The sequence below is a fragment of the Sardina pilchardus genome, chromosome 6 (assembly GCF_963854185.1).
Source record: "Sardina pilchardus chromosome 6, fSarPil1.1, whole genome shotgun sequence".
Classification (NCBI taxonomy): Eukaryota; Metazoa; Chordata; class Actinopteri; order Clupeiformes; family Clupeidae; genus Sardina; species Sardina pilchardus.
Window position 1 is genome coordinate 17,315,830 of NC_084999.1, and position 27,400 is coordinate 17,343,229.

At 44.4% G+C, this 27,400-nt stretch overlaps 2 protein-coding genes across 4 annotated transcripts; one reads left to right on the forward strand and one right to left on the reverse strand.

Annotated features, from left to right (window-relative positions):
* Positions 1-286: 286 nt before the first annotated feature.
* dnase2 (deoxyribonuclease II, lysosomal) lies at positions 287-5,614 on the forward strand. The gene is made up of 7 exons (XM_062538791.1): positions 287-672; positions 1,004-1,106; positions 1,552-1,705; positions 2,179-2,278; positions 2,661-2,825; positions 4,057-4,272; positions 4,589-5,614. The coding sequence occupies exons 2-7, from the start codon at positions 1,012-1,014 to the stop codon at positions 5,017-5,019; spliced, it is 1,161 nt and encodes a 386-aa protein (XP_062394775.1). The 5' UTR covers positions 287-672; positions 1,004-1,011; the 3' UTR covers positions 5,020-5,614.
* A 210-nt stretch (positions 5,615-5,824) lies between these two features.
* Positions 5,825-26,869, reverse strand: rgl2 (ral guanine nucleotide dissociation stimulator-like 2). 3 transcript variants are annotated; one of them, XM_062538771.1, is made up of 20 exons: positions 26,614-26,869; positions 25,218-25,387; positions 19,774-19,821; positions 18,581-18,664; positions 18,041-18,207; positions 17,254-17,310; positions 16,398-16,591; positions 15,681-15,790; positions 14,533-14,748; positions 13,951-14,054; positions 13,605-13,689; positions 13,187-13,222; positions 12,937-13,023; positions 12,116-12,148; positions 11,453-11,574; positions 11,078-11,167; positions 9,044-9,134; positions 8,091-8,318; positions 7,730-7,844; positions 5,825-7,292 (listed from the first exon to the last, which is right to left on the reverse strand). In XM_062538771.1, the coding sequence occupies exons 2-20, from the start codon at positions 25,374-25,376 to the stop codon at positions 7,111-7,113; spliced, it is 2,208 nt and encodes a 735-aa protein (XP_062394755.1). In that variant the 5' UTR covers positions 25,377-25,387; positions 26,614-26,869; the 3' UTR covers positions 5,825-7,110. The 3 variants fall into 3 exon arrangements, with proteins under 3 accessions (XP_062394755.1, XP_062394756.1, XP_062394757.1); XM_062538772.1 differs by having other exon boundaries at positions 26,727-26,861; XM_062538773.1 differs by lacking the exons at positions 25,218-25,387; positions 26,614-26,869 and adding an exon at positions 21,490-21,721.
* Positions 26,870-27,400: the final 531 nt, after the last annotated feature.

Sequence of the window (27,400 nt, forward strand, 5' to 3'; positions counted from 1 at the left end):
GGGGACAAAAACAATGTAAAAGCAAGATGATTCATTCCAGTCTGTTACATCAGCTCTGGTGCCAGACCTGCAGGCAGTGCAGGGTGGCAAGGCCATGTTGGAATGAGAGGAGAAGTCCTCGAGTGTGAAATAACTGGACAACTAATAAAGCTATGCCCTTTCAAGTAGTATACACATCGTTTACATTATTACTATTCCAATATAAGGCACGAGGCAAACATAGCCCTATGTCAGTTTGTGGGTGTAGCCTAGTGTAGGCTACACGAATTTGCCAGTAGAACCAGGAAATTATTGTAGGTTATTGGGGACACGCAGTGACATGTTTTGGTTGGCGTTTGCAGCGGTAAATAGCCACTGGGAACAGGAGAACCGGTTATGGTTATAGCTCACGTTGAAGAACTACAGCCTACGATGGAAAGATTAAAAACAAAAGTTAAAGGCCTACTTGGAACAAACTTTGACAGGCTACTGCGCCTCCTACAACTATGCAATAGCCTACCGGGTTGCATGTGATCAAAAGCATTGTTGTCCTTCACGTGATTCTGCTGTTCACTTCTTCAAACTAGTAGTAGGGAAGTAGCCCAGAGACAGATATCACAAGTTGCTCAACAATCCTAACAGTTACAGCCGAAAACATCTCTCCTCCGAAAACGAATGCAGTAGAGCCAGCAGGTAAGTGATTATGGATGTCTGTCAAAGCGACTAACTAGGCTATTAAACGAAATGTCTAAACCTTACACAGGCCTAATAAAAGATCTGTGGTGTGGAACATAATGGTCATCTAGGCTAATGACTGAAATCACAACCAATAGCCAGAATGTAGCCTGGTCATACCAAATCCTAATAATAACAAAAGTCTTTCCATTAGTCTACCATGAGTCATAGAAACTTTGTAACATTGTCTGCAACATGTTTAACAATGTGTGGCCTAAACTTTTTAATAGATTATGTTAATGTAAAGCTGAGGTAAATAAACAGTGAGTCTTTTGTCTCTCTCTACCAGTCAGAAACATGCTGGCATTTGCCTTGCTAATGATACTACTGCCAGCAGAGGGAGATGCCTCCCAGATCTCCTGCTACAATGATAACGGGGACACTGTTGACTGGTAAATTTCTTTTAGGTCTATGGTAAATTCTCGTGATGTGCTCTTTAATACCCATTGTGATTGGAGCAGATGATGGGTTAAGGGTACTCAATTGGCTCTCCAAGACTTCTTTAAAAAAATAAAAATAATTAAAAAGCAGTAATATACAATTGCACAATAAACTAGTGCACTATTCAGTTAATGCACTCTGACAGCCTGATGCCAATATAATCTTCAGTAGATGAAATGTGTATTTTATAGTATTTAGCTAACACTTTTGTCCAAAGGGACTTACAGTATGTGAACAATATATAAGTTAGGAATAACAGTTTCAAATAAAGTTGAAAAGTCAACATTAAGCATAGTAATTATGGTATTATAATAACAATATCAAATATCTCATTGGTAGGCCTATGTATCAAACTTGCTCCGTCCACAGTTTAAAGTGTTTTGTCTCCAACACTAGGTTATATCTGTATAAACTCCCTCACCACAAGTCTCGCAAAGAAGGGTTAAAGTATCTGCTGCTGGAGAAAGGAAGTGAGGGATGGGTGGATGGAAGAGGACCCGTGAACGACAGCACAGGAGCCTTGGCACGGACGATGGGGCCTTTATATGAGGTCGGGAACTTCATAAAGTTTCTGATAGGCTGAGAGTCACCGTGTAGGCTTCCCTGCCTTCCTGTACAGCTTTCGAATGTTGTATTTGTGTAGAACAACTGAAACGTCTGTATGTTATATTTTACTTGAAGTTACTAGAAGTTACAAGGTTTTTCTTTTAATTATTATTATTTTGACATTTAGCTGACTCTTTTACAGAAGACATATGATAAACGTAGCCTACAGGGACAGTCCCCCTGGAGCAATTTGAGGTTAATTGTCTTACTTAGGGGCCAATGTTATGGCTGCCAGCTTCTTTTCTATTTGGAAGCCCACATCTCCAACTATTAGGCCATCACCACCCATACAAATACATAATAAATAGCCATTGACAAAGTGACAAGTGTAGTTTTTAAGGTAGTCATTTCTCTCTCTCTCTCTCTCTCTCTCTCTCTCTCTCTCTCTCTCTCTTGCTCTCTCTCTCTGATCATCAGGCTGGTGAAATAGGATATGTACTATATAATGATCAAGCACCCCACACAGGGAAACTGACTGGGGGAAATGGAGAAAGCCATGAAGGTGGCCACACAAAAGGTACCCCACCCTTCTGTCTTTTCATATGTCTGAAACCACATATCCTAGTTGCACCTCTGTAAATACGGACCAGTGGTATAAAAAGTGATTTTCAGAATTTCTTTGTATATTCCTAACCTTATGCATGCATCATTGTATTGTGCCTCATTTAACTAAATTGTATGTGCCAGTGTGAAACGTGCTTTGAACTTCATTATTGAAGTGACATACGTAATGGATACGTACCTATGGATACTGAATACAAAGTATGGCTGTGTGAAACCAATGCATATACAGGCAATATATGTCCTTCTGTTTTAATATTCCGCTACTCTGATTCCTGTGTATATTCTGTTGTTTTTACAATTTACATCTGACAAGTGAACCGTGTCTTTATTCCCAGGTGTTGTCCTGTTTGACAAAGAGCGTGGCTTCTGGCTGGTCCACAGCACTCCCCATTTCCCTCCCTCGAAAGCTACGGGGCGGTTCTCCTATCCGAGCACGGGAGTCATCAATGGACAGAACTTCCTCTGTGTAACTTACCCACTGGAACGTTTCCAGACCATTGGTAATAACTTACCGTAAACATTCTGTATGTGCCCCTCACGCCACATGTTCTGTGGAGGTATTTATTGAATAGGAAGTTCAGCTCCACACAGCTGCATGTTCTCAGTTGGCATGAGCGAAGTTCACAGATGGTGTGAATTGAAATGTGTTTTCTTAAGCTTGAGCATTGCGTGTGCATGGTGGCACTGGATAGAACATAGACTGGGTCTTCGATTTTATTTAGAAATTCATGACTGGATTTGACTGTCAATGTTTATTTCACATCACTGATCCGCACCGCATTTGAGGAGTCTGACTCCAGGGTATGTTTAATGGGACGATTTCAAGGAGTCTTTGATAAATCATAATGTATTAATAATTGCCCAATTTCTCAGTTATAGATGATTATCAGCCTGTTTCTTAGTTTTATTTATAATAATCTCAATCATGATGCTTATCCTATATAGACATTTGTAGCATTCTTGCACCAGAGTGATTGGTTAGCTCCCCTCAGTGTGTTTGCTAAGATGCACATGTTTGTGGCTGCAGTAAGGGGCAGTTATGTGAAACTTGACCGCGTTCCAGATCGGATACGCGCTGGAACTCTCCCAAAAACTCACTCCGGTCGCCTGTGAGTGCTACCTCTACAGCCTCGCTGGCAGATCATGCATGTGGTGCTGTTACCATAGCTACAGTGAAAGTAATCCCTCTAACTGGCAGCGTAACCATAGTGACAGCCCTGTTCACACTGTGCCGTATTTGCTCAGTAGGTTCCTGTTATGTCGAAATCATTGTCTTTCATGCTGACGCCGCAGTGCTCGTATACTGCATAGGTAAACGGGTTGCCATCAATGTGTGCGTTTTTTCCCCCACCTCCCTCCCTCCCTCCATCTTCCATCGGAGGAGAGAGAGGGGGGGGGGGGGGGGGGTTTCAGGCAATGCAAATGTGATGTGCAGCACAATGAGGAAGCCGGGCCCTCATACCTCCAGTATGGTTCAGTGGCTCACATTAATGAGATGTCGAGAGTGTTGAGCGCCTCTTGTCATGGGTATTTGAGACCAGCTGCGGGTGGAGGGGAAGGGAGGCGGAGGGGAGCGATGATAGAAATGATGGCGTCGGCGGGGCGGGTGAAGTCGTTTGTGTCACAGACTTTCTTTACTGCAGAGCGGATGCCATGGATGGATTGAAATGGGATGCTAGCCTGACCTGAGCGGGTGGGGCGGGTGTCGGCCTTTTTTTTTTTTTTTTTCAGGGGAGCAGTTGCAGATCAACCAGCCCCACGTGTACGACTGCCACGTTCCCCCGGCATTGGCCTCCTCCTTGCCCTCCGTGGTGAGCCTGTGTGGCCAGCGCGTCAATAGCAGTGCCGCAGATGTTTCCTCCACAGCCGCCAATCGGAGCACCACGCTCGCCTCCCTGGGTGGATCACAGTTCATCAGCTTTGCAAAAGGAGCGTCATTCAAGAATGGTGGGCCCTTTTTACCATGTGCTATTTAAATAAGATGGTGACCCCGCATAGGCAAATGAGAGCAGCACCACCATATAGATAAGTATAACGCTGAAAACAAAAGTACAAGTGAAAGCATATAGTTAGCTTAAATCAATCTGCACTGATTGTCTTTCTGACTTTTAAAATATATTGTAATGTAATTTTCCTGTCTGGTACTTTTTTTATGTGTAAAATGAACCTTTTCAAGTTGCACATGGTTGCTTTGCCTCCAGCCCATAGACTGTGTTATCCTGACCTACACCGTGACCTCTGTGTTTTCCTCCTTCACGACTAGATCTGTATCACGCCTGGGTAGCGCCCACCCTGCAGTCCAACCTGCTGGTGCAGTTCTGGCAGCGCTCCAGGGGCGTCCTGAAGTCCGACTGCACGCTGGGCTGGTCGGTGCTGAACATCGCGCAGCTCGCCCCCGGCCAGCGCTTCACCTACAAGGCCACCCACGACCACTCCAAATGGGCCGTGAGTCCGGGCCCACACACCGGCAGTGGGTCGGCAGCGGTGGCAGCAGAGAGTGGTCAGTCAGGGGGCTGGGTGTGTGTGGGGGACATCAACCGAGACGAGGCCGAGGAACTGAGGGGAGGGGGGACCGTGTGCCTTCAGGACCCCGTGGTGTGGAAAGCCTACCGGAACGCCGCCCTCCAGTGTTTCTCCTGCAATGGGGACATTAGTGAGTGTGATACTGCACTGAGGGGTGCAGGCTGGCAGTGACTTCACACAGGCTCAAGGACTTCCCCATGTTTCTAATCATACAGCATTCAGCCAAACAAGGCTTCATTTTGTGTAAGAGATCAGGTAGGGAAAGACTTCAAACATGTAGCACTACTAGTAGGAAGTAGGGTCATTACACATAGAGTGAGAGGGAATAAGGTACTCTAAATAATATGGTTCATAACTAATTCACCCATGTGAAGAATATAATGGTAATGAATTGTATGGATGAGTCCAAGTGTAAATGCATACTACAGTATTTTTTGGACATCTGAAGCTGTTAGTGGAATCTGAGAGCCATAATGTTTTAGCATCTGTTAATGCACTTTTACAGTAGGCGCTGGATCCATCTGGATTTTTAATGATAGATAATGAATTCTAAATACAGAGATCTGAATATGTTAATGTTTCTTAAATAGTTCCAGGTTTATGCCACTGTCAATTTCCATAGCTTTTGTTGCACATTTTCATTTTTTTTATTCATGGAGGAAGGTTTTGATAGAATATATTATGATATTTTTGTACACACACACACACATATATAGATGTATAAAAATCAGTTTTACATGGAATAAATGAATGAATGAATGCTGTACCTATTCCGTATGAATATTACACCAATCTGTATATTATAACACATCCAACAGTTAGGTCCCAAGGTTGAATGATATGATAGTGACAATATTTGTGACAGTGACAATAGGCATTCCATGAGTACTGATATCTTTGAACATCCTCAGACTCTTCACAGCCAGTAGCCACTCTGCAGTTAGCATTATATTATATTCAGTAAAAGACACACTAATATGGTATCAAAACATAACTTTATTGTACATCAAGACCAGGTAGTACGTACTGTAGTGCATAATCATTGGTCATAGACACATTATACTGTACAGAAATTACTCTTGACCTTTGAACTCTGACCATGTGCAGTTCAAAGCATGCATGAAGGCAAGGGCACCTGAGAACACAAGGCACTTAACCACAACAGACTACAGGCAACAACAGGGGACAAACAGAACACACACACACACACATACATACACACACAGAAACAGGAATGTCTCCTCTTCCTAGCCCTTCTTAAAGCCTCAGTCTCAGGAGAGAGACGTCAACAGCACCACAGTAAAAGGCAGCCAGGTGTCACCAGAGCCTAACAGCAAACCAACGACAACTGTTCCTCAACAGTTTCAACTACACCCCAAATAAGGCATTATATACATATCAGCTTGTGTTGCTCTCAAGTGTATTTTTTTTTACATAAATCTATTTAACCAATATTTGCATATTCTTTAAAAAAAAAAATTGTGCAGATGAATATTTTGTCAAAGCTTTGCCGGCAGTGCTTCAAGTACTTAGCGGAAATGTAATGTACTTCATGATGGTTGAAACATAATGCATATTTTAGACTTTGGTTCAGTAACATGGATGGTGAGGCGCATCCAGAACAGTGCAGAGATCAGGTAAATGTCAATGGAGGAGTCCGCCGTACCATCTGTAAGTGCTCACCATTAGATTAGTGTAATGTTGCAGTTAGTTCACCTGTGCTATCCTACTGCAGGAAGTAAAACACGATCTCTGACTGATTCTGAGGGCAAACAGGTGGCTCTCTGGACACAAAACAGCTTCATTAAGAACCTCTTGAACTTCTCATCCATCTTAATGAAAACCTCTCGATTAGGGTCATTGCAACTGTCCCTAGTAAAAGAAACAAGGCATATGAAATGTGTTTCATTAAAATAATATATACTGTATATATAATATATATACTATATATACTGAGCTGGTCCTCAAAAATATGTCTCACTCCTACTTATACATCTCCTATGTTGACTTCCTCTTTAAGTCAGTACTTGGGCTCTCGGTACTTGGCAGAGTTTGAATTGGTCAGGGTCCAATGGGAACGTCCAGGGCTTTTGCCTCATTCTTTCATACTCGCGGCCAGCTGATTAGCTTCACCTCACGGCTCAACGGTTGTGCTGAGGAAGAACTGGATCACTCTGTGGGCCTGGGCCTGGACCACACACGCCCCGTGTCCTGGTAGGCCACTTGTGAATACTTGGATGTGGGCACGGCGGCGTGGGGGCATCAGAAGAGGGTGCGGCACAGCCGGTGAGCTTTGTTTTTGACCCGCGGGAAGGTGGCGCTGGTCTCCGTGGAGATGGACAGGGAGCCGGCCGGCGGGCTTCCACTGCGTCGCCGCAGCAGGAAGTCGACACTCGATGAGGTCATGGCGTAGAAGACATTTCCTGTGGCAGGAATGGTCAGCTCTGGAACACATACAGTAAAGGAAGCGGGTTTCAATTACACCTCACCACACTAAAAAGGACTCAAAGTTAGAGGACTATGTGATCTGGATGACACTTGTTTTAATGCTGTAACTGAACACATGAATACTATTAAAGCTGTGTGTATACAGTACATAAACCAGATGTATATCTGCTCTCTGTTCGAATACTTTTTCCAAAGTACACATGCATACAAGTACTACATCCACATTTTCACTGGATTAAATCTATGACTCTAGCAGTGATGCTTACTTCCAAAGTTACTGTTGCCGCTACTGAGTTGTAAACTCTCAAAAGGACAAATTACAATATTGTGCCCCACTCGGTTCTGCTGCACTTAAAAAAGACATGACAGCTGTGAGAGACACTTGTGCATGATTATGCGAAGCAAACACAGGACATGAGCCGACTCTGACTACCTTTCCCCTCCGGCAGCAGTTGGATGAGCTCGTATTTGGAGGCTTCAGTGGGGTCTTGGTTATGCTTCTCTAATGCTGAGCGGATTACCGAGGGAGTTTTGTCATTACTGGTAACCTGGGGGAGTGCAGAACAAACGAATGAGAGGGAGAGGGGGAAAAAAGAACGAAGGAGCGAAGAAATATTAAAACTGAGAAGCCTGCGGTGCATGACAGCAAGCTTGGAGTTTTCATTAGCTACGGTGTGCAGCATCTGTGCTTCTCAGCTCTTGTGTGTCACCCACACACACACAAAAAAAAGACAGATGATGTTGTTTACTGACATCCAATTCAAAAATGTCATTAAGAACGACTACTACAGTACCAGAATGCTTCGGTACAAATTTCCATCTTGCAGATCCATGCGTATCCGGATGATTCGCATGTCGGGCCCCGACCCTTGGTTGTTACTGGTGGGATTGTTGCCGCAAGAGACGGACCGGCGGTGTGATTTGACAGGTGTGGATGGCGTCAGTGCAATGGGGGCGTGGTCAGCTGGTACAGGAGGGGAGGAATCAACATCCAGGCAGGAGACAGATGGGGATTTCATGTGCTGAGGAAATATAGACATGTACATTAACACAAACAGCTCTTTTACAGTATATAAGAAAAACTGCTCATATACATAACATAAACCGCTCTTATACTGAATCTTATAATTTTTTTAGAATTGCTATAATAACAAAAATTGTACAGTTCGGTTTTTATCTTAAGTCAAGCAACCAGTCTGTCCAGTGTTTGTCTAACAGGACAGCAAAGTAGAGTTCTAAATGTTAATATCGAGTAAATGTGAGACACTTATTTGAGACATTTCATCCCCCCCGCACACAGGTGCACCCCCTCCCCCACACACCCCATTAATCCCCCAAACAAATATTCACACCAACCTCCCTTCCCCCCAACACACACACACACACACACCTCATTACCCCCCCCCCCCCTCACACACGCCATACCTTTTTAATTACTACTTTTAATTTATTCTATAAAGTTGAGCTGGCTCTTGAACACAAGAATTTCATTACTTAAAATTCCTTTTATGAGTAGGTTGTGTTTTTAATCAGATGGGACAGTAGAGACAGTGACAGGAAGCGAGCCGGAGAGACAGTTGGGGCGGGACCGGGAGATTACTGGGGTGGGACCTTGAATTTCCCCTTGGGGATCAATAAAGTATCTATCTAGCTATCATCTATCTATTATATTACTTTCAAGCAGTGTCGGTTTGTTTTTACACAGAGCTTTGTGTCACAATGTAAACTGTAATCTGCAAGCACTTACCTTTGCCAACTTGGACAAGAGTTGGTTGACGGGTGAAGGGAAGTCAAACAATCCATCCTCCAATGAAGCATTGCACACAGCAGAGTTTGAGCTACAGAGAGAGAGAGAAAGAGAGAGAAAGAGAGAGAAAGAGAGAGAGAGAGAAAGGATAGGGGAGACAGAGACATAGAGAGTGAGAGAGAGGGTCAAAGTCTTTAAAGTACTACATTAAAGGGATAATCCGGAGTGAAATGCACTTTAGATCAATTTTCCGGACTATTGGGAGTACATACGTTGAGTTGACACCAAAATCATGTCATTCGGATGTATTTTGAGAAAGTTCGAGCTCACCGTTTTTAGCCAAAACTCGTTAGCCTGGAAGTGACCGGGGCGTGTCCTTACGCCGCTACAAAACGCTATTTTTATACCTCTTCTACTGTTCCAAACAACACTACACTTACGTGGTAGTGAGTAGAGGGTCCCTAAAGCCAAACCGAAGTATCCCCACGTCTTTATGTGGTCGGATAGAGAGTCCAGAATGAATTTAATCGAGTCCGTACCTTTCCGGAAATGTTAGTAAAGTGTTGTTAAAGCGTTGCTAGCTGCAGCAGCGAAATTTCCGGAAAGTTACTGACTCGATTAAATTCATTCTGGACTCTCTATCCGACCACATTAAGACGTGGGGATACTTCGGTTTGGCGGTTGGTGTCAACTCAACGTATGTACTCCCAATAGTCCGGAAAATTGATCTAAAGTGCATTTCACTCCGGATTATCCCTTTAAGTGGTCCAAGTGCTCTTCGAGAGGGTAAAGGCAAGCTACGAAAGCAGAGAAAAGCCTATTGATTATATATTACGAACGGCACTTGAGTCAATCCATTGGAAAACGCTTCGCACAGCGGATGTGATGACATTTAAGTATAACGAGACATCAAATGTCAAAGTACAGCAGTTCTAGGAAGTTCCCAGTTACTCTTGAACACAAGTTCCCTTTGACATATCGCAGCTGATTGCAATATGCATGTCTACTGATACAGGATATGCAGGTTTCTCTAGAATCTATAAGTGACAAATGTGTGCTGTCTGTTTCAGATCTCCTTGTCAGTTTAATCTCACAAATCATAAATCCATCACGGGAAACGAAGACGAAAAGTTATCTTGCGAAAAGGCATGTGTGGCATCATGAGGCCGTGAGATCACCACGCTCATTGTCACCTGAGTTTGCGTTAGCTCAAAAATTCAAGTATTTACGTCAGTTTGACGCCTGTGGTTTGCAGAAACAAAGATGGGTCCGGTTTAAAAAGTGCCAATACCATTTGGGCTTTGCCCCAGCCCTCAGGTGTTTCCTTTAGGAACAGCAGGTAAGGGATAAAAAATAAGGGATGCAAACAGGTAAGGGGTAAAAAAGGTAAGAATGTGCGAGCTGTAGCGCAGCGCATTGGCAAACAGTCACAGTCACAAACGGTCACAATGCCCACGGAGGTCCAGAGCTGCGTCCGGCCTGAGGTCATTTCCTGAACTCACTCCCCATCTCTCTCTCCTCCATCTCCTCACTGTCCTGTCAGATAAAGGCTAAATATGGGGCAGGCTTTGTATGATGACAGAGGAGGACGTTTAGTAGCCACAGTTGATTGCTGCTGTACTGCATTTACAATAATGATGTGTTTGTTTGTTGTAGTTCAGAAAGGATTCAGAGCTTCATGGAGACCTACCCTCGAACAAAAAGATCTTCTCGACAAATCTTGTAGATGGCCTACTTTGATATCAAAAAGCCTCACCTAAAAGGTGAGGAGGTCCATTGGTCGCAATGAGGAAGTGAACTGGGAAAATAAGCAAACGTCGATCTCAACTGAACTCTGAGTTGTAACGGTTGTAAACGGGTAGTGTGTGTGTGTGTGTGTGTGTGTGTGTGTGTGTGAGAGAGAGAGCAGTGAGGTAATGCTGTGGGTAGATGTGAGTGTTAGGAGTGTTGTGAAAAGACTGTTGGTTAGTTTGAGAGTGTGTGTAAGGGGCTAAGTGAGGACTGAGGGTGCACGCTGTGAGTATAGTGCCTTACTTGGGACACTGGGTGATGATCACAGTAGGGTTCACACTGCGGGCAGGGCTGGGCTCACAGGGAGCTTCAATCTGATTAGATAATCGGTAGCTGTAACCAAGACAACATTGTGTAAACTTTCTGATCAACAGGCTCTACAATGAGAAATATGATGTAGATGAAGCATGAGGCATCTCAAAAACATACATAGATAGTTTGTGTATCATTTGGACACACACACACACTCTCTCTCTCTCTCTCACACACACACACACACACACACACACATACAGGGAGAGAGAGATTGTCTGCAACATCTTATTTCTTATCAAAGATCCTTGATCCTTGATCCAACTGCTCAATAATATGATATCCTCGATCTTTGATCCAACTCACCTCTCCTCTTCGCTAAGCGAGGGTACACTGTGGTACCAGTACAGAAAGCCCTCATCTGAGGTGAAGGTGCGGTTCTTACAGGACGACTGCAGCAGACGAATCTGGGCGAGAACCTCAAACTCCTGAGAGGAGGGGCATAGAGGAACTTTCAGTGATGGAACCTTATCAGTGACGAGAACTACAGATGACTCACTGATATCAGGGCACTGTCACTACATTGAGTACTAGTGTGCATGACTATCTATGCAGAAATGTGGTTTAACTATGTCACACATAACATACCTGTTTGTGCTTCTTTACTTTACTGAATATGCTGTGTGGAAAACATTACTCCCTGTCTGTGTAGAGCTTTTTTTTTCTTTCTCTTGTTACACTTGAACATATGTGTATCACATTTCAGATACACGGTATTTGAAAATTCATAAAAATCTGGACATAAATAAATATCTATGCTATGCATTTGACTAATGCACTGAGACTTAAACATTTCCCGCTATTTCAAAGCAATAGCTACCTACCACACTAACCACGGGGCACATGAAGTATGCACTAATAATGCTCCACCACTTTAGACTATTAAGGGTGACATACTTAATTCTCCGTGTCGAGAGGGGAGGGCCTGAAGACAGTGGAAAAAGTCAGTGTCATGGAAGAGGAACTCACCCGCCTTCTCTTGTCAAAGTTGATGTAGCCATTCTGCAAAACAATAGTTTGTCATTTGCAAAGACCTTTCACAGTAAATGTCAACTTCAAAATTACCCTACAATAGATAAAAACAGTGAGAAACAACTCAAAACTACACTTTTGCTGGTAATGTTTCTCATAAGCCAGGAGGGACGTATTCATTGACACATAAATATTGACTATAAATGTTGATTACATATTGTATGTGGAAGATCAGGGTTTGGTACATGTTGTACCATGAGGGAGTGCCTGCCACAAGCCAGTTGTGCATTGATGTTGAATCTCGCGTCATGCTGTGTAATGTGAATAGGCTTGATTGTTGATCGCACACTGTGGGAAATGCCCTGCTAGTAGCACAAGGAATTTAACCTTGTCTGTGTCTGTCTGTGTCTTGTCTGTGTCTGTCTGTGTCTTGTCTGTGTCTTGTCTGTGTGTCTGAAATAGTTTTTTGCTAGCCAACTTGCAGCACAACAACTAGGCGTGACTAAAACGCAATAGTGTGATCTAAAAATGTAAAAAACCTAATAATAACTTGTATCTTTGGTTTATTTATTTATCTATCTTTTAAATAAACCAACCACTTTCACTGAACAGAGCCAAACCGCCAAATACAAGATATAATTGGTTCTAATTATACAAGTGTTCTATTTCTCTGTTTCTATTTCCCTATTTCTCTCTCGTGTATTTTTTGACTTAAGCGGTTCTGACAGAACTAGATATCTGGCAGAGCTCCAGACTTTTCGGTGATAGGCTTTTGGCAGATGCCACACAAGAGGAGGCAGAGCGGGCACGTGTCTCACCTCCAGTTTGTCCTTTACAGCCGTGTCCAGCATGGTGAGGTCAGTGAGGAAGATGCCCAGGTAAGGCACCGTGCCCTGAGCACTGGACTGCAAGACCAGGAGAGAGAGCAAGGAATGCTTCAGTATAGTTCTCAATAGCGTGTGAGTGTATAGTGCCACTTAAATGTGTCATATATACCTTAAAGGCTTGTAATGAATGCACACAACAAACACATGCATGTCTTAACCTTGTGTTCTTCCAATAGCTTACCTTTGAGTCCAGGTTTGTGAATTTGGAAGTGCCCTCCTGAAAAAGAAGAGAACGCCTTGTGATTAGAGACATGAACTGACCTCACCTCTGACCTCTGGTCTCAATTTCAAACAGTGAAAAGATGCTAGCACTCTGTGTAACACATGCAAAACATCAGCCATTGCTCTAGTGCTAACCCAGCATTCAAATTCAGTCACATAAAGCCCTTCATTTACCCAGCAAGGATCTAAACACACACACAAGGCGCACAAAGTGACGCAGTTCTGTTTATATCTGTTCCGTCACGTTGGGTGTCTCCCTTGTAGATACAGAGCAAAGCAGGCAGAATTGCCTTTCAAGTTGTGTCATGTACTGCATTAGAGACGCAAGGGCTGATGCTTCGGCAGCGCCGCCGCTAACGGATTAATCCATGACTCACCTCCTTGAGGAGCTCGCGGCTTTGTGAGTAGTTGTCTCGCTCGGAGAATATGGACGACAGCTCCTCGTATCGTTTTACCGCCTCCCTGCCGTTGTCAAAACAAAGCAACAGTAGTCTTGGCTTCAGCTCCCCTTTCTCACAAATGATTCATTACACTCCATCAGAAAAGACAGCACTTTTTACTGTCCTTACAACGTTTTTTGATCATTTCAAATGCGTTGTACAATTGTCAACGCACGTTCTTTTATAAGCCGCAAACATTCAGAAATCCACTGGAGAGGCACAGAGCGGTACAAAATTCAACACGAGCCGAAAGAACTCAGAGAAATCTCTTCCCATCACACACCTGTCAGTTTCCTGCCAAGTCCTTCTTAGTCTGTGCAAGGGGTTACTTTGGAGCGCCGACACAATGGCATAGAGGGAGGAGAAGTTCTTTCTGGCGCGACAGGCCTGCGGAAGAGACACAGGAAACACCTGAGCTTTGTACAAGCACAGCCTCGGTCTGAATAACGTGGAAAGAATGACCTCAATTACACCGCTTTTCCAGCCCCAGCTCTTGGCATGGCAAACAGAACATGGCTGAGAAAAGGGGCCAAGTGTAACACAATTTAGTCATTTTCTTCACCATTATAAAATAAACAGATTTGATTTGCAAAAAAACAAACCTAAAATTAAACCAAGCCTTAGCCAAAATGCAGATGTTTACTAAAAGCCAAGACAGCTCAGGGATAGGGCCCGAGGGTCCTTTTGTGATATGAAGAAGTAGATAAGTTGCTTTGGATAAACAATGTTCAGATCCAAGAGTCCAAGACAATAACAGATAACTACAACTGATATGTGAAAAGACCACAACTGCTGCAGCTGGTGCTATGCCTTAACTCTAAAAGGAAGCAGAGTTGGAACAGAACCGCTGGGGACCTGGACTGACCTCGGCCACGCTGATCCACTTCTCCACCAGCCGGGCCCGCTGCTGGCTGCGCAGGTCCGTCCGCCACAGGCAGGAGGCGCTGACGGCATTGGCCAGCCGGTTGAACTGCCGTACCGTCTCCCGCACCGACCAGCACTGGCCCTCGCGCCCCTTCTTGTCCCGCTGGGACCACAGCGAGCCCAGGCAGTGGTAGGGCACCAGCTGCAGAAACAGCTCCTGTGATGGGAGGAGGAACACACATTTCCATGCACTTTATTTCATTCCACCTTTACAAGTGAAGCTTCATTAGGAATCACCTTTTCTGAATAATCTAACAATCATTTAAAATAGATTGCAGCAGTTCAGCATTCTATTAGGAGTTTTACAGGATACAAGAAACATTTTTCTTTTCTAAAATAAACATGCTTCCTATAACAGCCGATATGGAACAGTATTTTGCCAACTGTGTGGCCTTTGTTTTATACCCCCCCCCCCTCCCACCAAAAAAAATGCAAAGTCCCTGGACTTCCAACCTATGTAAATGACCAAGGAACCAAACACTAACACAGTGAGCTGGCATTTAGATCCTAGGCTCTCAGCCGCAGAAATAGCTCCGGTAGCAGACAGACACACACACACACACACACACACACACACACAGATAAAAGGAGAGACTTTTCTACAGTATCTATTTTCTTTGCGATCCCCTTTTTCAGGGTCTCACACAGTGACATGTGGCATTGCCTTGGAGACAATAAACAGAAGGAACAACATCACACTGATCTGATTACACACATCGGTATGACGTTTTCAAAACATTGTCTCGTGCATTGATGTTGATGACTCTACACTGATTATTAATGATGCTGATGATTCTACACTGATGATTCTATTTAGTGAAAACAACACCCTCAGTATACACTGCAAACATGGCTGTCTTGAAAAAGATAACAGTGAGTCTACCTGTACTGTAAGGATACTCAAGGATCTTGTGATTTAACTGATTAATGTTATTGTGGAGTAATACCTATCTACATTAACAATGACACAGGCAGTACAACTCAAAGATACTGAAAAAAAACAGGACACTGAAAAAACGACTGGCTATATTTGAGCCCATGAGTAAATAAATGTGATGCATTCACTGCTGATGTCTGTCTTAGACTCACTGTCTCGATCTTAGTGAGCTGTTCAGCGATCACGTCGGCGGGGAAGCCCAGGATGTGGGAGGCATCAAATTGTGTCCTGTCGCCTGTGGAACTCACCGACAGACCCCTGTCTGGAAGAGAAAATGGCCGGTCGGTTCAGGTTGCAATAGCAGCACACATACATTTATAAGCAGTGCAACCAAAACACCACAAGCACTTTTACATAATCTACAAAGATAAACCCATAGTACCATTTATTTTGTATGAAGCATTTCTACTAGGTATTAGGGCACATAAGCACATGTTGCATCAGCCACACGAGACTACACAGTTGTTGTCCCGTTGCAAAAAAAGCCCCATTTTACACAGTCCAAAGTCAGACATGGGAGATGGCACAGAGACTGAACAGAGACTGAACAGCATGAAGAAAACGAGAGGGAAGAAACCAGCCGAAACTACACAAAGATGCCAGTACCACGTAGAGACCGAAATCAAATAAGAATGTAACAAAGACCAAAGAGATTTATCAATTAAAAATACTGTGGGAACATGAGAAGAGAGAGAGCAAGTAAAAAACAGTGAGACAAGACAGACAGGGAGGGACAGGGAGGCAGAGCAAGTGACGGCAGATGAAACAAATCCAGATCCGTGGGAACGCCTGAGGGACCTGAGCGCTCGGCAGCAGGAAGTGGACACCGGGACGGAGGGAAACAACCACGGCGACGCCTCGGGACTCACCTCTGGGCGGTCCGGAGAGCAGCTCCCTCTCGCTCAGCTCCTCGGCCACCCGCAGCACGCGGCCCCTCAGCTCGGCCCCCGCCGGGTCGCTGGGCAACAGGGGGGCCACGCGCAGCAGAGACGCCGCGTCCCCCAGGGAGCGGAAGTCCTCGGGGTACTCGCTCAGCCACGTGCTGAAGATGCTGCACACCGCCCTGCCACACACACACACAGCTAGTCACTTAGCAAACACATTCATACAGAGCCACTTACAACATGCGAGGGGCATACTATTCAGACTACAATACAAGAAGAGACATTAGGTAACAATTAATACTACATCAATAAATACTACTACTAGAGGAGACCATGAGTAACAATAAATACTACATTAATAAATACTACTACCAGCAGAGACCGAGGGAGGCTAATGCAGATGTGAAGGTTCTGAATCCAAGCTAGTCTTGACATGGTTTGCCACTGGACTTGATTTGACTCCTATTATAATCCTATTATAAATCTGTTTGAATGTCAACAAACCATATGTTAGCTCCACATCCAAATAAGCTATCACCTTTTGTATAGTAAAACGTATGTCATGAAAATGATCTGTAACTTTTCAGAGCAGCATCTCTTGCCTGCCTTTTTATGTCACTTAGTTTAGACATTAGACAGTTTAGCCATTCATTGGTGAACTGCGACCGATTTTTTCCTGATTGCCCTGATTTTGCCAGACAAGCCTAGTTAGATAGTTCTTCCGTTTGGGAAAAACACTCCCACAGCTACCCGTGCAATGAAGTAGCCAGGCTCAGGTGGACATATTAGATCTGTGCCTCTCTGAACCTAATCAAATGAGGGGAACATCCCGCAGACGTACTTGTTGAAGGCCTGTCTTGTCTGCGTCCTCGTGCTCTCACCCGGCGGGCATTCTAATCTAGAATCAGAGGAAAACACATGACACATGTTGAAAGAGTCTGAAAGAAGCAGAGAAATACAGAAGAAAAACAAAGGAGAAACATTGACAGTTACTGTATAGGGAAAGTAATATTCACTGATGTAGCACTGTTTCATTGTCTAAAGTCCGGGGCTTTAAATTCTTTTCACAACCATCTACTGTAGATTAGCCCCAATAACTCCAACAGAGCAGTCCTTTCAGCTCATGCCGGGCTTAATCTTAAAGGCAAGAACTACGTTCTTAAGGCCCTGGTGCATTAAGATGAGGAAGTCTGAAAAACATCCATTTTAACTGGCACCCATTCTCATCTCTTTCATATTCCATCCATCCAGTGCTATTGCTCCTCTATGAAATCATCTTCAGCCATATTTAAATCCTAAGGGCCACAGTCTGAATTGATATTGCTGCAGTATGCACTTTGGACCTTTTCACACTAGCCCACATCACTGCTTTCCCCCTCAGTCAAGCCTTCTGTTTTAGGGTGCCTCTCATTTGGGCTTTTATACGTCCTCCCTCGCTCCTCGGGCCTCGATCCTCACTGATCTACATAAAGAATGATGGGGCGGTAACAATGGGATAGTCTATCCAGTGTTAGTGGGAGTGTTAGTGATCAGTGGGAACACCCCTCGAGGATTGAGCATCGAGGATCGGGGAGAGATGTTGAGAGGCACCCCTTTAGTGTCCTCATGGGACTCGCGTGCTTACGTACCTGTCGGCGAGGATGCCCAGCACTCTCTCCGTGGTGGTGAAGGAGCGGTACGTGGACAGGAAGATGGAGACGAAGGAGGAGTCGCCCACGGAGTAGGCGTGCAGGAGGTGGAGGACGAGCTTCTCTTCCGTGCCGGCCTTCACGCACCGCGAGCGGGACCTGGGCGACTGCACAGGGCAGAGCGGCGTCAAACCTGTTAGTCCGTCTCTGAGCTGCAACCTTGTTTCTATTGTTATAACATTGTGTAGTATTGTTTTTAAATTGTTTTACATATTGTTTAGTTAGATCCTGGGCTCTTGCAGAACCACATGATTCAGACCAGGAATGTCATTGTATTTGACACTCACACCCTTCTGCATACACAACTTCACTCATCAGTGGCCATTTGTACTTGCAGAACAACACCGCTGGGCTGCAAGAGCAAGCGCTGGGACGGACATGCATGAAGAACACTCATCAGGTCCATAGCCTGTGGAATGCAACAGCAGCACCTCTGCCAATCTACAGCGGAGGCTGTTTACTCTAAGAGTGCAGTCTCACCAGAGGACCAGAGGGGGGGCCATGCTGTTGCTTCACCACCACCGTGTACATGATGCCATCCTCCTCCTCTTCAGACACCGTCGACTGGAAGGGGAGGGAAACACACTTTAAAGGCACGCAGTGGAACAATTCATATCTATGCCCTATGGCGTCAGTATTCAGCACCAGTTAGCAGTAAGACGGTACTCAGTTAGTCATCAACTGACTCAAAGGGTCCTGATCCTATCCACTTAACAACGAATCACAGTTTATCTCTGATATTGTTATGTAATTTCCCTGCAATACCAATATATCATGATATGGCCAAGTATCTTGGAAATATCAGATAGTGTACACTATGAAATAAGAGTAACCTGTTCTACAAAATAGAATGGTTATGTGAAGATACTCCGTGTACTGATACAATTTTGCAAGCAGAGGTTTTATCTCCCACTCTTATGGAATTACACGAGGGAACAGGAAATGATGATGCCAGAGAGTGAGATCTCTGAGATACAGGAAGTCTCACAGGCAATGCTCATATGCAACGTTGCTAGTTGCTCTAGTCAAATTACTGATCAGCAAAGCCACAGTGGGACCCGAGCATTAGGACGTTTGCTTCTGAAGAAAATATTGTATCGCCAATGCAGGTGTGATCCTTGATTACCAGTTTCAAAACAAAATCTCAAATAGAGCTGCTCATACAAAAATTCTAACTTTCAGATAGCTCATGAAAATAAAATACTGCCCTCTATTTGTAAACGATCATAGCCATCTTATTAACGCTCAGTTAAGCCCATAGTTACTCCAGAAGTACTTCTCCATCTGATACATTTTGTATATTTCTTCTGTGAATTAACAGATTGTCTTATATTTCCTCTAAATATAATTCTTCAGCAAGGAGCACATGCTTTTGCTTGCAAGTGTTTATTTGGAGTAAATAGGCCTACACATGATCATTCATTCATTCATTCATTCATCATGGCCATGCAGTTTGTATTTAACTCCTGGGGTAATGCTATTAGCCAAGACCATCATCACAACATTACGTCCCTACTGTGTAGCCCTCGGCTGTACTGCTACTTTATGAACAAACGCTTATTGGCTGAGTATGGTGGCTCATTTCTACATGAAGGACATGTGACATCTCTTCTCAGAGAAGAGCACAAAACAGAGGGGGGCACTGTCCATCTTGAGGAGAACAGGTGACCTACCAGGTCCAGCGGGCAGTACCACGTCGTTTTCATGGGTGAAGGCTCCACCTGTGGAACAACAGAAAATGAATGCTTGCAATGGTGAGCCAAAGGGGAAAACCATGATATCAAAACAGAGGTTAACAAGTAATTAGAAAGAATAGTACGCATCAAAGTTAATGAACAGACTGTTCATAGTGAATGTCACTTTTTTTTGTTTTGTTGTATTTTGTAGTAATAGCACTGTTATTAAAAACAAGGGCGTTGTTTTAACAACTTGTGATATGTAAAAATACAACCCTATGACACACAGTACACTGATCATAAAAGAACACCTCTACATTTAACACGTGTAACAAGATGCTGGACAAGGATTATGAGCAAAAGTTAATATAATTTTAAATTTCAGATATACTGTATACAGGAAAGGTGTTAAATTCCCTCTGCTACAGGTTGGGCATTTCCAACACTGGCTGATCAACAATCAAGCTAATGATGAATCAAGCATGATGTTAGATTCAATGACAACGTACAATTGGCTTGTGCCAGTGGCAAATGAGCCTATTATAGTAACGCAGAGGAATTACAACTTTTCTACGCGCCTCATGCCTTACTTTGGATCCATAAAAGCCCTCCTTCACGGTACACCATGGACTGCCATAGAGGCCAATCAACAACCAAGCCTTATTAGAATTCTACAACAGGGCAAGAGATACAGCAGTATAAAATGGGCTGCTGGCTGTTGCTGCATGTTGTACCTGGGGCCCAACATGCACTACTGGTAAAAAAAACATCACCATCAAAGATGACAGTACGTTCAGTAAATTCAGTGCCACTGAATATCAATGCCATCATCCCTTACATGCCCCTGACCCTGAACATGATAAAACAAAAATAAAAAAGACATAAACATTTCGCTTTGAAAATACTCACGGCATCAGTGTAGAGTTCATTTGACAAATAAACACATTCGCCAGTGTGTCTAAATGAGCACATATATAACACACGTCTAATGTGACAGGCATCCATTCATTAACTGAGACTTTCCGTCATGAAAAATGCATCAGGATGAGAGTGCCTATGACATCACCGGATCCCTTGTTGTTGCAGCTCACAGTGTATCAATGAATATGTGTCATTTCCTGCAACGGGTTACCCCATTGCAACACTCTGTGAGCATTCAGCTTCTGAAAATTCCATCACATGGCAGCAGAACCTTCTCCTGTGGTATGTTGACAAGTGCTGGAACACAAGCGTGCTCGCTAGCGGCTTAATCTCTGTGGTTTGGCCTCTTTTATCTATTTTAAGTGGTGATGTAAATGACAGGTACAGCATGCAAATTGTGCAGCTCGCGAAGTAGGGCACAGACAGACAGACAGACCATCCTACAAGTCCACAGCCGTAACGGAACACATGAGTGCTGAGCAAAACTGACCTTGTTTGTCTCTCTTGCTAAGCTCAACAAGTCCTGATTCATACCCACATGGACGTCCTGTTTCACTGCCCCCCCCCCCCTCTTTTTTGTGAGAGTCAGAAAATACATGGATGACATACTGGTCATGCTCATAATCAGCTGAAGCAGATCTGATAGGGAAACATCTCATCTCCTATTCCCACAAGGTGCCGCAGCTGCTGCTGCTGCTTTGCTGTGAAACACTTCAGGTCTGTTCCTAATCTCATTTTCAAGAGTGCAGAGAGCGAGATGACAAGACAGAGTGTGTGAGTAGAACGCTATACCTTTTAGAGACTACAAGTCCAGACAGAGGCCGGAGCTTGCTGGCTTCTTGGAAACGCTCAGAATCCAAACGGAGCGAGCGTCGTCTTCAGCTCCGGTCATCTGACTTCAAAAAGTTCCTTGTCTCTCAAGCTTCTCGCCTTCTTGTTTGCAGAGAGCCTTCAATCCTGGTTCTGCACCCTGTGCTTCTTTCTTTTGTCTGCTGCTTGGCCAAGCTCTTTCATTGAGTGTGTGTGTGCGTGTGTGTGTTTTTGAAGAATACAAACACACCTGAGGTTCTCACTAGCCCCTCCCCCCCGGTGTCAAGTCACCAGGGCACACCCATCACAAGCACGAGTCAGAATCGCCTGCAGCTATTGGCTATTGACAATTCTTTCCATCGCTCTCTCTCTCTCTCTCTCTCTCTCTCTCCCTCTCTATCTATCTCTTTCTGTTCCTCCCTCCCATGGGATCTAACTGACCAGTGTTGCTAAACCTGTTTGACTGATTACTATAGCACAAACACAGATAGGTTTACAGAGTCTTGCTGTAGTTATGGTAAACGTTGTCCTAGAGGCTACGTCATGCTTTGTTTTTTAGCTTGTTGAACTTTGCTCACAAATTTAAGGACAAATTGCATTTGCCCAGGATACAGATAGATTGGCACCAGATGCATACTGTATATTTACACTAAGATCCACATCCAGAGTTCAAAACAAGCTGCTAGTTTATCTACCTCTCTGAGAGGGAGATAGTCTGCAGTTACCATTTGGGTCTTCTCTGCCTTACAGGGTTCTCTTAAAAAATTGCAACATGTATTTTGGATAAATGCCATAACCTCCTATTTCATATCTTCCTTTTTTGTCTGCCCGTTGTGGATTGTTAGTCCTGTTTGCTTCACAGCATGTTCCCACATGTTCCAATCAAGTGAGACCTTTTTCCCACGAAGTGTGTGACAACAGTGACAGGTAATCCTGCTCATGTCTTTCCCAGACTAAAGAGCTTTGAAGTAAATGACTTTCACAGAGCTCATAAAATATTAATGGCTACAGCCAAAACTGTGGAAAAAACATCCTCTATTAAATACTTCCTATTGAAGGCAGCACACTGGTATAGTACTGTCACTGTGACTAGCTTCCGTACTTCTCTTGTGCCCTGTTCTGTCATGGTGGCTCAGGACTGTTTGTGTGTGCGACTCTCTCGCGGTTTCGTCCATTGCTTCGTCTCTTTTCTGTCCACCACTGGGCTCTGTTCTCTGCGTACAGGAAGTCCGTAATGAGAGTGGACAAACACAGGAAACAGGACATGTTACCATGTCACGCTGCCATCCGCGCCACCCTCAAGCACCCTCTTACCCCCTCCACCCGCTGGCTTTTCCTCTCTCACCCCCCCCCCCCCTCCTCTCTCTTCCCCATTCACAACCCCCATTGGTGGTTCCCCCATTGCGGCCTACATCCCTAAAGAGCTGGCAGCCTTGTGAGGAGAAAACAGGAAAGAGCCCTTTTGAATCTCTCTATCTTTGCCTCCTTTGCATGTTTACTCGCACACGACTCAATGCAGATGGCTTTGTCTGGAGGTTTTCCAAGGCCCACCAAGCCTTAGGGATTTGGGTATAACAATATAAGCTGAGAGTTCTTATGGACACATTATTATTGTCGTCTTGCATGTTTGTTTGCACTATGAGCAAATGTCCTATTTTTGCAAGCGGCCCATAAATACTTCTTAGAGTGGTTTATTTAAAGACACCCATTGTCATTGGCCCTTTCTCTAACAGTGTTCTCTCTCCTTTCGGGTTCCACCTCTTCCTTCCATCCCTTCTGGTTCTATCCCTCTCATGCGCTCATCTACGGACATACAATCCTTCTCCTTCCCTTCATCCATTACAAATTCTCACTGTGAGCCAACTGGCCTGCAGTGCCCTACAATCAAATGGTCATCAATGTTTCAGGCGGTACAACCATGTGACTGATTAGAATCAGTATGGATTGTGTGTGTGTGTGTGTGTGTGTGTGTGTGTGTGTGTGTGTGTGTGTGTGTGTGTGTGTGTGTGTGTGTGTGTGTGTGTGTGTGTGTGTGTGTGTTTGTGTGTGAGTGTCTGTGAAAGTGAATGTCTGAAAGTGAGTGTGTTTGTATGTGTGTATGCGACTGAGAGTGTGTGTGTGTGGGGGTGGGTGTGTTGCACACATCACATCTCAATGATCGACACTGGTGGTGGAAAACAGGGTCATGTGTTGACCCATATTTCCCCAGGCTCACTTGGCGGTGTGCACTGGGCTGACTTGACACAGAGCAGCATTCTAGCCAGACAGACACATGGATGCATACAGCATACGCTATGCTAGCCCATCCCTCAATGGATGAGACTACTGACCCAGCTCCAGTGTGTGTGTGTGTGTGTGTGTGTGTGTGTGTGTGTGTGTGTGTATGTGTGTGTGTGTGTGTGTGGGATGGAGGGGGTTAGTGACACCAGAGCTGGGGGTGGCGAAACAAAAGCCTGAGTGTGTGTCACAGCACAAACCCGGCAGGCACCCCCTCCGTGCATAATTCACAAGTGAAGCCCAGCGCAGTTAGTCAGGCAGTCATGTGACTCGTACTTACACAGAGGGAAGTTACAACAGCGAGGGCCATCCGCCTGAGTCAGTCAGTGTGACTTCTTTATTTAGGACCTCGAATCAGAGTGCTACATGAGCATGCGAGCAGAGCACAACAGCGAGATGCAGCACACTTTGCTTACGGTGCATGCAGGGGGGGGGGGGGGGTGGGGGGGGTTAGTCATCCAAAGAGTTCCCCTGTGTCACGTGTCTATGTCAATGCATTCTTGTGTTTCTTCACAGCATGTACATGCTGCTTCAACACCGTGTATTTCAGCGTGGGTGCACTGAGTATTGCTGGGCAAACAAAACATTATGCTATCCTACCATAGTCAACGGGAAGGATAGTGCCAAGAAAGAAACAACAAAGATAAGGCTCCAGACCCGTGCGAAAACAGCGTGCTGTGGGATAGAGCTGTGCGAATGACAGCATTCTCAGTGCGGGCTGATAAGAACTTTATGGGTTAAAAGGGCCACTTGTGAAAAGTTGCACGTCAAGTCAGTCCATGCATTCAGAGAAATTTAACCCTCTCTTCTCTTGTGGTCTCTCTCACTCTCTCTCTTGTGGTCCATTTCTCTTTCACTCTTGTCAAAGATAGCGTTGTGTCAATATTCAGACTGTAAATACGGCAGGGTGAGTATAAAACTCATAACAGTGGCTGAGTCAGCGGCTCACCTTCTTTCTTTACACTGCTCTTTCTGTTTTGAATCTTCCCTGATGCCCAATGATGGCTTAAACCAATAACACTATTTTTTTTTTTTTTAAATATATTGATTAAAATTGCTACATGCACTTTATTAATACTGTGGTAAAAACATGTCTGTACCATATAATACATACAGTACTGTAATAGGCACCATTCAGCTATCCTCCCTTTACTACACGTTCCTTATACAACTGTTGAAGACCCCACCTGATGCTGGTGCACTTCTCCTGAAAGACAATGGCCGGGTTTCCCAGATTCGTTAAGAAGCTCTTAAGAGCTAAGAACTTCTTAGGAGCGTTCTTAGAACGTTCTTAGAGCGCTCCTAAGAAGTTCTTAGCACTTAAGAGCTTCTTAACGAATCTGGGAAACCCGGTCATTAATGACTGCTTTCTGGTCTCTTCTCACAGGCTTAACAGGAGCGTTTCACTGACACATATAAAAATTGGGCCTTACCGGTGTAGTGTCAGTTTGCTTTGTGTCTGGTGTTTTGCCTGACCCATCGCAGGGTCGGTCTGTGTCGGGCTGCAGGGGCCGGTAGCCGATGAGAGGCACATCCCTGGATCCCACCCCAGGCAAGTCCACAGCAGCCGTACGCAGGTTGCGGGAAAGCATGGTGGAGATGGCTAGAAAGAGAGAGAGAGAGAGAGAGAGAGAGAGAGAGAGAGAGATGAATATGCTTGTGTTAATATTCCGTAGTAGAACATCTACAGTACATGTTGTATATCCCTGGTACTCTCTGTTCCTGAAGTAGCAATGTCATCCCAAGCTGTAAGATGAACGTGGATACATGTGTGTGTAAAGATTTTGCAAGTTCTATATGTGAGAAAGAGAGGGTGTGGGTTGTATTAAATGAGGGTCATGGTTATACAGTATATCATAACCTGGGCTACCTCATTCCATCAGTCATTTGTACCAAAGTTCTGAACCAAGTCGACACGACTTGCAACAGAATGTCACTTCACCCTGCTTGCTGCTTCATTTGTTTACATAATTTACATTTCCCCTTGCTGAGCAACAACTTCTAATTTGAATTCCAACCCCTCCTTCCCCTTCCCCTTTCCCTGAGAGGTATTTTGATTACTGTGCAGATAGGCATCAGCGACAGGAAAACAAGAGCCCTAACCCACGACACTTTCTGCGCTGCAGAAATGGAGGTCAGATGGGTCTAAGTTCAACATTAGGCTGTGGTAATACAAAACATATTCATAGACTTTCCAAGGCCCTGAGTCAGTCTGGAGCTAAACCAAATGTAACACAGCCTAATTAAATGTACCAGGACGGCGCATACGATGAACAGACTTACTTTAACATACTTTTTAAAAATGAAATTCTCAATGGCCAAGATAATTAAACGGAGTTAGATTTGTACTATTTTAAGAAAATGTTTAATAAAACCGCATCTTAACTAGGCCCCCAAATGATCCGGCTTTTCCAACATGTTTACCCATCCAGTTCTGTTGGATCATTCACCCCCTATCAATAGCCTCTTTCATAGCCAAAGATGGCCTCAACTGACCAGTACAAATATTTACGTATGAGTGTCTATAACGTACAGTAGGGCGAGACTGTAGGTAGGTCACACCCGCAGAAAGCGTAATAGTGCACTTAAATCAGTCGACAGACTTGTTTGTGTACAAATGTCTTTTCTTTAGACCAACTGACTGCACCTACAACTTGCGGACAGAACGCCTATACATGACAAAGTTTAGGGACACTCACGGTTGTCGCCGATTAAGACCGCGCATAACAATAACTCAAGACGAGGGCAGGCCGAGACAATATTTAACAGGCCACAGATAAAACTTACGGCTCGCACTTGACACCATTATTGAAAATCAGGGCAACTTACGCCTCCGTGTATGTAGTCTACGTTGTCTTCATATGCGCTCGGATGCTTGATTCGGCGAGCGTAATTCGCATCGGTCATACACCGTTGCGGTATCCTCAAGGGTGAAATGATACCTGCTAATGGTCGACCGCAATGTTCATCCGATCTTGTTCACAGATGCCTCCAAAGTCAGGGTTTCTCCTCCTCCATATCTCTGCCTACCCCCTGTCGCTTGTGAAGCCTTATCGTGTGATTACAGTGGTGAACTGAACGTATCCGTGTGCTGCACACTCCCTCCCTTCGATCTGACGGCGCAGTTCCTGTCATTTAGGCTACGTGCTCAACGCGTTTGGTGCATTGAGGCAGAGCACCTCTAGAAAACTATTTGGCAGGAAAGATGTTTTAAAATGGTAGAATTAAAAACATTTCTCATCGCGATCCAACACGTATGTTGCAAACATGTAGCCTGTTTTCGGTATGAAATGGAAATGGTTCAGACGTTTATTGCACATTTGCACAGTTCGGGGTTAGGGTTGTGAAAATTATGACAGTTGGCTATAGGGCAATGATGCACATAGCCTTTAATGGAAGACTGAATTAAACTTTTCAACAGCTGCCTACATGGCGCTCGAACTGGTCATTTGACGACCGGGCTAATCCTTTGCAGGCAGCAACTAGACGGGAAGTGAGGATTTCTAGATATGAAAGGGATTGAAGTTTAGCCCTCGGGGCAAAGGGATGCGAAGGAAGTCATGAGATATTTGGAAGAAAAACTAGAATCACTCTCAGCTTTGAATTGGATCATCTG